At 38.2% G+C, this 14446-nt stretch overlaps 1 protein-coding gene across 1 annotated transcript in view; it reads right to left on the bottom strand.

Annotated features, from left to right (window-relative positions):
• Nucleotides 1–4239: 4239 nt before the first annotated feature.
• COL6A1 (collagen type VI alpha 1 chain) overlaps nucleotides 4240–14446 on the bottom strand; it is a 49361-nt gene continuing 39154 nt past the window's right edge. Inside the window, exons 29-35 of the mRNA XM_007435192.2 lie at nucleotides 14378–14386; nucleotides 12430–12563; nucleotides 11943–12043; nucleotides 10668–10851; nucleotides 9998–10154; nucleotides 7363–7392; nucleotides 4240–5965 (exon numbers count right to left, since the gene is read on the bottom strand). Coding sequence (XP_007435254.1) covers nucleotides 5355–5965; nucleotides 7363–7392; nucleotides 9998–10154; nucleotides 10668–10851; nucleotides 11943–12043; nucleotides 12430–12563; nucleotides 14378–14386 — 1226 coding nt within the window. The 3' untranslated portion in view covers nucleotides 4240–5354. The remainder of the gene's footprint in view (nucleotides 5966–7362; nucleotides 7393–9997; nucleotides 10155–10667; nucleotides 10852–11942; nucleotides 12044–12429; nucleotides 12564–14377; nucleotides 14387–14446) is intronic.

The following is a 14446-nucleotide window of genomic DNA, read 5'->3' as shown; positions in this document are numbered from 1 at the left end:
GAAGTGTGTATTGCGCTGATTGAATTAGGAAAGTGGAATGTCTGCGGTTTTGCAGTTAATTAGCGGTGCTCCGGGGCGGTAAAAAAGGGTGAGATTGTGAGCCAAGCCCTCTTAGGAGGGGGAGGACAGATAGGGGGTATAAAAACCTGTCAGACCTTGTTTCGGGGTTCCTCCGTTGCTGCGGGAGGGACCCACCTTTGCAAACATGCCCAATAAAAAAAAACTTCTGTCTACTGGACAACCGAACCCGTGTCTGTCGTTTTCTGACACATAGGCAAACCAAGCTGAGCCTGTTATCACTTGACAGTTACATGCTGGACCAGCTGCATTTTCCAAATGGTCTTTAAAGGCAGTCCTATGTAGAATGAGTTGCAGTAATCCAAATGTCAGATGGTAAGGTCATGAGTGACTGTCTAGAAAGCCTTCTGTTCTAGCACAGTGGATGAAATGTAAGATCAGTTGGTTTAGACCAGTGTTTCTCAACCTTGGCTACTTTATGTGGACTAAAATTCTGGGAGTTGAAGTCCATACATCTTAAAGTGGCCAAGGTTGAGAAACTGGTCTAGACTAGTGGGCCCTTCTGTTCCCATTTGTACTGGTAGCTGCTGAAGCTGTTACTGCAGGATTCCCCCTCTCCTGCAACTTTTTTCACAATATTATACCTAGGTGAAGTGCATGATGCCTGGGCCAAGAAATCTAATGTAAACCTCTAAACATACTGACACACACTTAGATTCTCAAATGCACGTTCATCCAAAACAAAGTATATGGCTGCCCTATTTTTTTGCTTACTGTGTCTTCTTTTTGGAAGTGAAACAGTTGTGGTCCAACATATGATAGCAGCTGTATTCAAATTAAGGGATGATTTTCTGCTTAAAAATTGAGAAGGGAAATCCTCGTAATTTTGTTCAAGATTTTTTTTCAGTGTGAATTATTTCATTGCCCTTTGATACAATGGACTATTGAGAACATTTGCTCCCTTTCCCCCTCTCTATTGCACACAATTTGCATTCATTTGGAAAGAAATAACATTATGACTGCTATTCCAGTTGCTTCAGTTACTCTTACGTCTTGATTGTTCCTGGGTACAATTTAGGATCAAATCCAGGATTGTGTCCCTCTAGTTGATTGCTTTATTAACTGTTTTTGCCTGAAACAGTCATTTAGGATATCTAGACTTTCAATTTATCACATCTAAGACATGCATTAGCCTATCTAATGTGAGAGTGAATGAAATTGCTTATTGTTACTATATAGCACTATTACCTAGTACCAAATCACTCACTGGGATTGAGTTCAAGGTTAGTTTGTAATGCATCCAAGACAAATAATTTTTGGTGATAAAAGGTAACAAGAGCTATGGAATTTCTTATTTAATTTATATAACTTAAAAAAAATACTGTTGTCAGAACCTGCATCAACCAACAATTGTTAATTTACAAAGCATAGCAGTCAATGGGAGTTTGTTTGATTTGCTTCTGCCAATTGTGACTGGGGAGGGGGCTAGTAGTTAAGGTTGTAATAGTAGTAGTAAGGGGAGATGGTGAGGAGCTTAACCTTATATGGGCAATGAGGCCGGGTCTGACTGCAGGCAAGGCCAGTGGGGGCCTGATGGCCAGGAAGAAGCTATGTATCCCTGGGAGGAAGGAAAGAGGTCACCACCAGGTGAAGAGGAATTGAGGCGCCAGGGCAGTAAGGGGAGGGGGGATAAATAGAGGGACATTTTCCAAGGCTTTAGTTTTAGCAATGTTTGGTTCAAGCTACATGTACCACAAAATAAAGGAGCATTTTTCTGAACCAGGCCTGGTTTCATGAGAATTCTTTGGAATTGGGGTGTGGACATTGTCGACTTGACAACTGTCTTGCATTTAAAAGTTAAGACAGATGAATAAAGAAATGTTTCCCATTTCTTAATAGATTTGTATGTGTTAAGACAGAAGCCATGAGAAAACAAAAGGGGAAGGAGAAGGATGACATTATTAATAAATTTGTGAATTCTAGTTCATAAACAAGGCAGAGAAATTGCTCATTTGGAAGTAACTGAAATTTGGAAGTAGCAGATAAATAACCATGTCTGGCAGAAATGCTGCTTTTGTGAGATGCATTTCCACAGATGTATAAAAATGTTCTTTTCATTCATATGGGCTGTTTATAAAAGAAAATAATGCATTGGAAAGAATAAAAGGTCTTTATTCTTTTCTAAATCACATCTAAAGTGTGACAGATTTGTATAAATATTTACATGCTAACTCTCATAGCTTCTGCCAGCGAATTCTGGGAACCTTTATACAGTGATTTCTTCCAAGGAAGAAATGGTGAACCAAAGACAACTTTACTAAAAGCAGAGCCAACAACTGTGGCAGAATGAAGAGCCGGTGAGTAGACCAGCTCTTCATAATTCCTCTCCGGACAAAGAGAGGACTTGGGATCACCCACAAGTGCTTCAGACAGTTGCTCCTCTGAGGAGACCGCAAGACAGTGGTCTCCAGTGGGTTTAGAGCTCTGGGAGGGGATTGCCATCTTCACTCAAACATGGTCAGTGCCTTTTCAAAGGACCCTGGGTTTGCATACTTTCTTTTGTAGTCACTTTTGGAAATTGTTAACTGCTTTTCAGCTATTAGGAACCTTTGGATCAACAAGTTTTACAGCACCAGATGAGTTTCCTTCAATCCTTAGCAAAATAAGTTTAAGTACAAGTTTAATGACTTAAAAAAATATTTTGGAATAAACAGCAAAAGGGTTATTAGAACTTTGATTTTGGAAAGTTACAAATGGACAAGGGTCAAGATGGATTTGAAATAAGATTTTGGAATTAATTACAAGAATCCTTCCTGTGGGAAAATGCTTTTGTTTTGAATTCTCTTAAAAAAACATGATAGGATGAGACTTTGAAGGTTGGACACTAGAAGGAACCAGAAGGAACTAAAGATTACAGTTAAAGGAGAAGAACACTTAAATTTGACTTACTAGTACGGAATGGAGCAAAATACTTTAACATTAAACACATTGAAGGATATTTGTGAACAATGGACCCAGAAGTTAATTTTAAGAGTGTCTGCCCTTATAGACAGACTGTGTTTAAAAGATGTTATGGAAGATGAACAAGTTTTACTGGATAAGGCTGAGACTGATCTGAAAGTGGATTTAAAAATGACAGGCTGTAAGAATGATATGGAAAAAGATACTACATTGGATTTACAAATGAAACCGGCTGATGTTTTGATAATTAAAAGGGATATACAAATAACAAACCAAAAGAATGACCTGGATAACTTTCCTATATGGATTTACAAAAGAGACTTGTTAAAGCTTTGAAGAATTCTGTAATAAGGGACAAAGAAAAAATGCAGTCAAGTTCTAGGACATTATTTGAATGGATTAAATATCAAGATTTTAAAAGCTAAAAGTAAAGGGAAGGAATATAAAGTTAGTTTATTTGATCAAGATTAAAATAGATATATTGTTATCTCTGGTAACCCTTAATGGACTTTTGCTGATCAGGACTGAATGACAAGGCTTTAAGGATTTGTTTATAGATAAGAGATGGGATATGGGAAGAAGGGATTATTTGTTGTATATTAAGAGAAGGTGATAAGCTACTAAAATTGTTTGTACTTTTAGTGATGAAGGGGGAAGTCATTTCTCTATATATTTCATTTCTTTTTCTTTACTATATTCTTATTTCTTTTTCCTTTTCTTTCTATTTTTTCTGCACTTTCTATTTTTTATTCCTTTATTTTTTAGTTTATATTAGTTTTTATCTTTTTAATTGCAATTTTTAATAAATTATAAAAAATAGAAATTCCTACACTGCCCCCACCCACACTAATTATCATCCTCAGAAATTCTTAGAGTGTTTGACTATATCTAAGCCATTTAAGGTCTTGACTGTATGCATGGTAATTTGGGAAGAATCTGATGGAATACCATAAGCACCATTTATTACTTTTGGATAAATATGTAGAGAATCAAGCAATCCTCTCATTCTATTAGTCTCATCAAGAATTTAAAGCTGTTTTTAGTGTCACATATGTATAAAAAGCCAAATGAACAAAACCTCACACTAGTTAAGAATTTTTATAACTTATGAATTCTGGTCTGTGTCCATAATAAAATATTGACTTAAAAGACTGGTGTAAAAGCACTTTCCTTTCCATGTAGGAGGAGAGCCATGATAGTCTATGGTGGCAAAAAACCAGGAGTCTGGAGCCCCCTTTTTCAACTAACAGAAGGCACTGGAACTGTGGAAAACAATTTATTTGCAAAACACCCTCAAAGTGAACATCTGTCAGTAAAACAAAGGGATAAAATAAAACAAAGTGGTAAATGAATATTGATTACAAAACAATACAAGCTGCAATTTTGAAAGCAACTGCTTCATTTTTAAAACCATACTGAATTCATGGCAACAGCACCATTGGAAATACCGCATGAAACCTGTCCAAACCAGCTATGAATATGTAAACGTAATCAGCAACGTAAAGCTCAGCTTGTGAAGTGAGTGTAGCACCTTATACTGAATATCATACTGGAAAAATTAAGATCCTCTGAAGACGAGTCCTGTACAGGTTTTCATACAATTTCATTTAAAAATGATGTAGGTAATGCCAAACAAATCACATTTGTGAGTTCACTATATATAAATAACATCATGGTTGAATAAATCCCTCGTAGCTTCTCTACTTCAATTCTGGGCTGGGCTAGATACTGTGAGATTATTGCCTCCTCCTCCTCCTGTTTTGAACCAGATCATGAACCCATGTTAACATTCAATAAGCCCCTCAAGTGACATGTAAGGCAATAAGTATTATTTGGAAAATCCCTTGTTTCTAAGAGCAGAATAATTTTTTCTGGAACTGTCTAGCCCAGGATATGTTTACTATATTGTATCTTTTAAGTTACAAAATAAAAAAAAATTGGCAATGAAGTCAGTGGGCATTTTATTCTGAAAAGACTGTACTGGTCTAAGACCTTAATAAACTGATTGACTGATTCTGAAAAGAAGATCTTTATATTCATGTGAAGTGTGCTATCAATCTTAGGGATAAAGACAGTGCATTTAAAATTCCTAGTTAGCCCAGTTTAACTCTTGTCAAATATAAAACAAAAATAGTTCTCTCAATTACAGTTATGAACTAGGGCAGCAATAAATCTATTTGTATTTCTTCCTGTAGGCTGGAAGAATTCATGGACAATAAAGAAGACAGGAATGGACAGGGATAAACGTAGCACAGCCTAAAAGCAAGGACAGAAGATTATGGCTCTGTATAAAAACATGGGTTCCACTGGAGGTTAACAATTTATTTCTGAAATCTCAGAATCTGCATTAACTTGCTTCTCTAGGAATCACCTCCTCAGTCCATAGCTATTTTTCTGGAGACAGTTTGATAGAATACACCCTTCAACAAAGATTGATAATCAGGTACTCTGAAAAGGTGGCGCTCTCTGTAGGCTACTTCATCCTGAGCTGCTTTTTGGGAGACAAGCAAACGTAGATTGGGCTCGTTGGCTTGTGTGCCAACAGCAAGTACATAAATATCAATGCCTGCCTGTTGAGCATTCTGGATTGCTCTCTCAATGGCATTTCCAGAGACACCTTGAGAATTGCCATCCGAGAAGATCAGCACCCTCTTCTTAATAGCGGGACGAGAGGACCTCTGATATTGGTTGGTGACATAGTTCAAGGCTGCAACCACATCTGTGCCATCATTTATAAATTCCATTTTGTCAATTATATCAGCTATCACTGTGTAGTTCCGTTGAAAATCCACCTCCAGTTTTTGCTGTGTGGGGCCACTGTACTGGACAACAGTGACGCGCACAGAAGCACCTGGACTTTTGTCAGCTAACAGGAATCGTTCTGCAAGACGTTTCACAAACTTCTTGGTGGTATTGAAGTTATGGGCTCCAACACTAGTAGAGCTATCCACAAGGAGTGTGATATCAGCTGAATTAGCAAAAGTGACTGAAAAGAGAAAAGGTATTTTGGTGATCTCTCTGCTGTATAGGTTTCAACAGGTTGCTCTCAGTAGTTGCCTGAGTGCAAAGCAGCTTCCATACATACTTTCCCTTCCCCTCTTCACATGTCCCTGAAAAGCTTCTAGAGAGAGAGAGCGAGCTCAGGGTAGGGGTCCTCAAGAGAGGAGGCTGAGTCATACTGGGCTGAACTGGGAAGGGGCTCTCTTGCAAAACTGAGTGAAAACACCTTATGTAAGGAAGCAGCGTTTCCATTGGAGCAAGAACCCTCTTGCTGATCTGGAGTAATTTTCACTCCCACTGCAGCTCTCTAAGGCACATATCCCACAGGTTACAGAGGGCTCAGGGGAAGCTGGGGGGCGACGGGACACACTGCCTTCCCCATGGGCACCGATTGTAGAGTCAAAGAGGAGCAGAATAACATCAGGGATTAGGGACTTTTCTGCTGTTGCACAGTGCAGAGGCACATTGACTCAATCTAATATTATTCTAAAACGATTTCTCTGGGAATTAACTGGTAGATGTTGCAACACAAAAGGAAGATATACAGCTCAAAAGATGTAGCTTGACAGTGACAAGAAGTTTTTAGCACTTTGATTCATATACAGGTAGTCCCCGGGTTAAGAACACCCAGTTTAAGGATGACTCATAGTTAAGAACGGAGCCTACTGTAGCAAAATTCAAGTTAAATACACAATGATTTGAGTTAAATACACAATGGTTCGAGTTCATTACACAATACTACTTATACAGCATCATACAATAATACTGTTCCGGCTTACATACAAATTCAGGTCAGAACAGACCTTGGGAACAGAACTCATTCTTAAACTGGGGACTACCTGTAGTTAAAATTATGTTTCTCTAGCACTGTTTTCACATTCTCAATATGGAGGCTGAGGCAGCTGCAAAATGAAGCAACCGCAAAGCATGTCTTGTGCTCTTGTGATTTTCTCCTCCATCATGTGCAGGAGGTGAAATTGGGACACCAAGACTCAACTTTCTCTCATCCTGCTCACAGTGGTTCTGGCCAGAATTCAATCACTATGTGAATTCATTTTTAGCAGAAACCTTAAAAAAAGAGAGAGAGAGAGAGAGAGAGAGAGAGGCCAGGAAGTATTGGCCGGGCAGACATCAGTCTGGTGGTTGGAACAGTGCCCCAAATGGCTGATAAACAACAAATTGCAGCCGACCACAGTTTGCTGTATTGCCGCAGCAGGTTGAACTAGCTTATCCATCTCAGCTGCAGATGCTCAGATGGAACAATCCAGTCAGGCCCCATGGAGCAACCCAGCATGATGTTTTAGTAAATAAGGCAACGTTAAGATTATGCACGGGACAGAGAAGTCACCCAAACAGGTACCTACAATTGTATGGGATACTCACTTGGGCAGGTATAGTCAGGACATTCCTTTTCTATAAAACAAAGAAAATCCCGTTAAAGCACTCTTGAATACCAATAAAATAAAAGTAGGCTTTTTTGTAATTCCTCATCAGTCTAAACATCTTTATGCAGTTAGGATTGCACAGATCTGACTGTCACTGGAACTAACTAGCAACTAGCCCTGGCTGTTTCGCCTTCTTTATTCATTTCATACACGGCTTTTCCTGCAGACTGGTAAACATGTATCTGTCCCAAAGCCCTGGATATCCTGAAGCTTCCCATCCTATCTTTGCTTACAAATGCAAAGACAATATTTGGTAACTTCATAAAAAGCGGTTTGCAGACATTAAATAGAGGCCTATTTAAGACGACACTCCTTCTGCCTTTCACCATGTACTTAACTTAAAACAGGGCTGGGGCAACTGCATGCATCCCACAGTTGTCATCTCCTTGTTTTAAAATAGTCAGTAGTCTTTTAACAAGAGTGGAAGAACCAAGAAAATGACCTTCAGTGCATAGGGCTATGAGAGTGGGCTGCAAAAATCCAGACAATCATTAGATGGCAGAAACAGACAACTCTGACTCTTTGTTCCCAACTAGTGGCTGTGCAGAGTTTTGCAGCTCAGATACGGTTGCCCAGTCAGCGTGATTTTCATTGTCTTTCTTGTCTTCTGTACATATAGGAGGGATAACATCTGAGCATGCAAACTTGATAGCGCTCCACAGTCTTAAATGCATAAATATATTGCATTTAATGCCACAGTAACACAGACACACTCACACATATATATGTAGTGTATTTGGTGCCACATTAGAGTGCACAAGTCGCACAATGATGGCAATGCCATGTATTGTCAAGGCCATGCTTTTCCGAATTATAACATACAGCTGTGAAAGCTGGACCACCAGAAAGAGTGGATAAAGAAAAATGAATGTCTTTGAATTGTGCTGCTGAAGAATATTTTTGAGAATACCTTGGTATTAGTGGTTCCAGTAAGCAGTCTGGTGTTACTTTACTCAATATTGAATGAAGTAAAATAAGACTGCTCACTGGAAGCCCTAATAATAAATCTAATGTCTAAATATTTTAATGCATAATGCACTGGAGAAGATCCTGATGCTTAGAAAAATCTAAGGCAATCAAAAAAGAGGCCAGCAGAAAATTATGTCGCTGGATACTATCACTGATGGTGCAAAGGTGAGCTTACAAGAACTCAAAGCACCAATTACTGGCAGACAATCTCAGATAAATTATGTCCGTTAGTTCATATTCAAAAGTGACTGAAAGTCAACCATATTTGGGCTGCAAACATCTAGGTGACCATTAGATGGTGGCAAGAAATACAGGAAACTCTTAATTCTTTGCAATCAGGCAGTTGTCTGGAGTTTTGCAGCCCACATATGGTAGCCCTAATATTTAATTCTACAGGGCAGCGCACGCTTCAAAAATGATTCAGGAGTGCTTCTGACCACTTGTGTGCATGAGCACAGCACTCCAGTGCTATTCATTAAAGCAGCATGTCTCTTTTTCAGAATTCTGCAAGAGCACAAAAAAAGATGCTGCTTTTTAAAGAGAACTCATTAATGTGACTCAGAAAGCAACTGCACCTTTTTTCAAGCTCACCTGTTGCTGTACTTTAATTCAACCCACTGGGAGCGCACAAGAAAAAGGGATAGTAGGAAGGATTAGGCTACCCCCATCTAGCAATTTGTGTCCTTCAATATGGCCACCACATCCTTGCAGTTAATGGACCCCAAAATGAACATGATATTGTATGGATTGCTAAAGAATTAAGAGATTTTATGTGCCTTGTTTGCACATTGTGCCAAGCCATAATGGGATTTAGTTATATGTAAATCACATATTAAAATTATTCAACCATGGCTTATTGTGCTATATGAAATTAGATGCTGCTGTTTTTATAAATTTTAAGTCCAGAATCTTTGGAGTTGGGTGGGATATAAATTAGGCAAATAAGTACATAGATAAATGCTGCTGCTCAGATCTAGATTATAATTTTCTCTGCCAGATCTTCTGTATTTGTGGTGTTCAATGAAAACCTGAGTGAGCCACTTGCTTGGGGACCCCCCTGCTGCACTTTGGTTCAGGGGGCTGAGAGCCATGCTTGCTTTGAGAGGTATGGGGGGCACACTTTCCAATTGTCTTCTATCCAAAAGGCCATGTAAAAATAGGAGCTTCAAAATCAATGCATATTTTACACACACACACACACACACACACACACACCTATATTCATACACTGCACCCTCATGCCTCCTGATACTCCCACACTGATACAACCACCAATATGCCCCCCCCCCATGACTGTACTATGTACAAGATGCATAGTAGGGCAATGATGGGCATCCATGGAAAGGGGCCAAATGCAAAGGGAGAGATGGGAAGAAGGGCAGGGCAGCACAAGGCAGTAGGGAGCAAAGGAAGAGGTCTGGGAGAATGGTGGGGAGCATGGAGAGTGGTGGAAGGCATTGGGGATTGGTGTGGAACAAGCAGAGGATGGTGTGGGGGAAGTGAAGGGACACTGCAGGCTTCACTGGACATGCCAGAAGGCTGTGCTGTTTTCACTTCTGCTTTAGCTAAACCAAGTTAGTAGCAAACCAATTTTTTTCACCCACCTCGACAGACATAAGAGGTAACATTCTGAATGAAGGTGTCATCCAGCAGGGCAATATACTCTGGTTGGGTAAATGTGAGGCCCCCACAGGATATCTTACTTAATTTTTCAGAATCTGGAGGGTCATGGAAAATGTCACTGGAACCCACAGGGACAACCTAAAGGATGATAGATATTATAATGCTTACACTTAGATAAATGAGTGTTATAGAGGTTTTCCGATGCCCCCCAAATGTGAAAGAAACTTATTCTTCACTTGGAAAGTTTAGAGGAACAATACAGCAAACATGGTAAGAAAATAATACTGCAGTACAAATATTATAGATCTTAGGTACAAACACTACCACAAGCTGCATTGTCTGTAAAGCCAAGAAAGCAACCCTTTTAGAGAATCCAACATCAATCAAGGTCATGGACATTTCAGGTAAATGTGAACAACAATCAAGCCTTATCAAAATCTAGGACACTAAGCATATACACAGATTCTTCAAAGGGACGTGACAGTCAACACTACCCTCTAATCAACCTCCATTACATCTAGATGGTTTCTGCTAATCTATTTGCAGAAATGCTGCTGTTATGTAATCTATATCTGCTGTCCTTCTTACTCCAAAAGAAGACACATGGACTCCTGAGCATTTGTTTTCCATCCTCCCTTATATTGATTTCACCTGAGTATCTCTTTCACAAAGAACAGTGATTGGTGTTCGATCGTGAAATGTGTCAGTCCGTCCATCTGTGATGACAATAACAACTCTTTTGTGAGTGAAAAATGGGGGCAGACGTTGTTTGGTGTACTCAAGAGCCTCTCCAGTAAAGGTGCCACCAGCAATCCAGTGAAGGTTCATCACAGCCCTTGAAATCAAGCATCAGAAAGAATCAGAGTCAGCAAATAATACCTCATCCAATAAAGATTTATACTTTATAGACAGATGTTTGGATTCTTTCTTTCAGAAATCCTGGTTTGTGTTTTCATTCCAGAAATGTGAAACTAGCTTTGAATATAATTATAATAGCAATAAATTCGTCTTGTCTGTTCGTGTATGAAGCTCAAACTCCTTGCATTACCTTATAATCACAAGCAAACTTAAGTATTTCATTGGTTATTTCTTTTTAAAGCAGAGAACAACTGAGCAGGATATTTTTCAGCTATAGATCGGTGGGTGTTAATGATAGGGAGTTAGGGAGGGCTCTAGAATAAACTATCCAAAGAAACAGGATACATGTCTTGTTTTTTTCTGGAATGAATGGCAATAAACCAGAGGAAATCACAATTGTTTATCTAGAGGATGAAGTGGTGCCTTTCCAGAAAAAAAGTAGTTGTTATAAATATTTATATATACATTGGATGCATATAGTTAAACCAATTTTCAAACAACCAGAGAACCCAAAGGATGCATCTTTATCTACATGAGCCAAATGACATTAGCCAGCTAGCTCTGCTTATTCATCATTTTGCTAATATATATTTGAATGGCAGATTTAACATTAATCCACATTATTTATCTATTGCAGATGACATGACTATCTGTGTCAGTGTCGCTGACACTGACTGATTATTCTATTCTCTCTCTTTTTTTTTGCATAAAAACAGCTGTTTGCTTCCCCCAAATCCAGTTCTTTTCCTTTCTTCCCATTAAAGAGCAAGGCAGCAAGGCGACCCGCAAAGCGTCCAAGGGCAACTCAAAAACACTTTCAGATTTGGTACTAAACCTGGAAGATCACTTGACAAACCCCACTGAAAGGAAGCTTTAATGGTGTGTCATCCACACACACACACATGATGGAATCCTGGCAATCAGCTTTTTGCAAGTACTGACTATTAATACCCGAAAGGTTTTTTTACAAAGTTAAATAAACATGGGAAAGGTATCACAAACAGAGTTGTGACATAGAAGGCAGAGCACAAGAAATCTTTAATTCATAAGCATCTGGTATAAACTCACTCCTTGAAACCTTTAACGTCTCCATCTTTCATGAGCACCAGTTCCTCGGTTCCACCATGACTATATTGCACAATAGCAAGATTGGATTCCTCTCTGGAGAACTGTCAAAGAAATAGTATCCAAGGAACAGTTATAGCCAAAGCCAAAAATTAGAGGTTATAATATTTGGACTATGATATCTCAAGAGAGACCTGCTTAAAAAGTTTCATGGTAACAATGCATTACCGCATGTTATTCAATAGATGTTACTAATGATTAGCCTTATTCTCTGAGATGCCATCAGGGAAAGACTTGGGGGTAGGCACCAGGACATTGCTCAACAGAATGGGCAGGAGGGCCCAGCACACAGCAGGGCTGGCTCACAACATTTTAAAAGACATAAAGGTAATACACATTGCCACTGAAAGAAAGTATGCTTTTTAAGCTGATTAAGACAACAGTGTGTGTGTGTGTGTATGTATGTATGAATGATTGCACTATAACTTACTGTTACATGTTCTTCTGTGCGCAGTCTGTCAATAACCTTAACAATAAAGTCCTTTGCAATGCCAAAGTTTGTTAGTCCAATACTCTCAGAACTGTCCAGTACGAATATAATATCAATTGGACCACACCTGCATTCTGTAATAAAGCACAAGATACTGTAGAAGCAGAAGATTATATTTTTCAGAAGTTTATTCACCAATAACATTTATAGCACCAAGAGTCAATAAAAGTCTCCTTGATGATTTAAGGCTAAATTCAGGTATCGTGTCAAACTGGTTTATGTTCAGCGTAGCTTAAAACTCAAAATGTAACTGACATATCTAAGTGTCCAATGAACTCATTGTTTAGAATTACTTCCTGGACTGGAATTTCAATTTCTAATATAACTTCGAAGACAGCAAGAATTATGGTTTGTGAGCTGAGTCATGATACAAGCTAGACAGAGTGCAAACCCCAGTTTAAAATCTACTTCAAAGTTTGATTTCTTGTTTTGATTATCAAGGCATGGTATGCAAATAACAAAAATAATTATCACATTTCAAATTGATAACATCTATTTTATTGATTTAGGAATCTGTCTTAAGGAGGCCCTGAATACTACAAGTAAATATTTAAGGAAATTGATTTTGATTCTTAATTAAAGTATGATACTTGCCACCTTGCACATATCAGGTGCTATTTAATTCAGTGCTTCTAGCACTGAAGATGTTACCTAGCTGGGTAATGAAACGTCTGCAAGAAAACAACCAAGCTCAGAGAACCCAAGAATTCCACAGCTATTTAATTTATTCTGAGAAGTTTAGATCATGTAGAAATTGTAGCAGTATATGGGATTTTGATAGACAGGCTGATATTTGAACAACTCGACTTTGAGAGAGAATATTCTTTGAACTCTTGACAGAGGCTGTAAATAGTAACACAGTAAAGTTTTGCAATCAAAGAGCTGATGAAATATATTAAATGCAATGGAGATTCCACAGAGATACAAAATCTTTTCCAGTAAAGTTTGTACTTTAGGAAAAATATTGATATATAATTAATACAATGTTCTCAGTCACTTAATAACATGGAATTAAGAATAGAATCAGTACTATTTTCCTTGAGAGCCATATATTTTATCTGTGTAACCATCAAACTGAAACTGCTAAGCCGGTAATTTTAATTATACATCTAACAACAGTTTTAGTTAATATGGCTCTTTATGTGCAATATGACAGTGGAAATGACTAAGTTATTATTAGATGACAAAGAAAGACCATACATAGATTAAACACATTTGATCATATATAATCTTGTATATTAAATATGATCTTATTCATGTTTACTTAAGTGACTTTAAACAGTTTGCTTTATATGAAGACATTCATTATGATTTTTCTACTTCAGTGACCAGAGTGTGACTTTTTCATTTTTGTTGTTATAAACTCGGTTCACGGACTACTATGAGTTGTGTAAGTTATAATTTTTCACTCTCTGAATATTATATATTATAATAAGTGGCAGAATAAGTGGCAATAGTGGATAAGCAGTGCTGAGTGGAGCTTTCAGACAAATATTTTGTATTCAACTGGTCAATTTTGAATATCTGGATATATCATTTCTATAAATGTATCATCAGAATATCCTTCTCATGACAAATACTGAGAATAAATGTGTCTTTTCTGGTTCTCCACTTTTTTTTTCATCTATTATTTTAACTAGCTAGTAAGGCTAAGCATGAATCTCTGGGGCACCAGGATAGCTGAACAAGATATGGCAATTAATTTAGAATTCTAGAAGCAGGCAGCTGTAACAATGGGTTGAAAAAATGACAGTAGCAGGCAGTCTTAGAGAAGTTAACTCTAGGACTGCCCACTACTGAAGACTGGGCTGGAGAGTGAATTTCCATCTACATCTTGGTATACATATGAATGAAGGAATGGTAAAGAAATTGCAATTAGGACACTTACCACAGCAAGCTGAGGGGGAGGGTAGGGGAGAAAAATAAAATGTACTCAGAAACACAAGCATTGCAAATT

This window comes from Python bivittatus, unplaced genomic scaffold, assembly GCF_059951505.1.
Source record: "Python bivittatus isolate LINGU-HERP-01145 unplaced genomic scaffold, Pbiv_v1 ctg000020_np1212, whole genome shotgun sequence".
NCBI classification, from domain to species: domain Eukaryota; kingdom Metazoa; phylum Chordata; class Lepidosauria; order Squamata; family Pythonidae; genus Python; species Python bivittatus.
The sequence above is the reverse complement of the archived record's forward strand: the minus strand, read 5'-3'. Positions and strand labels throughout refer to the sequence as shown.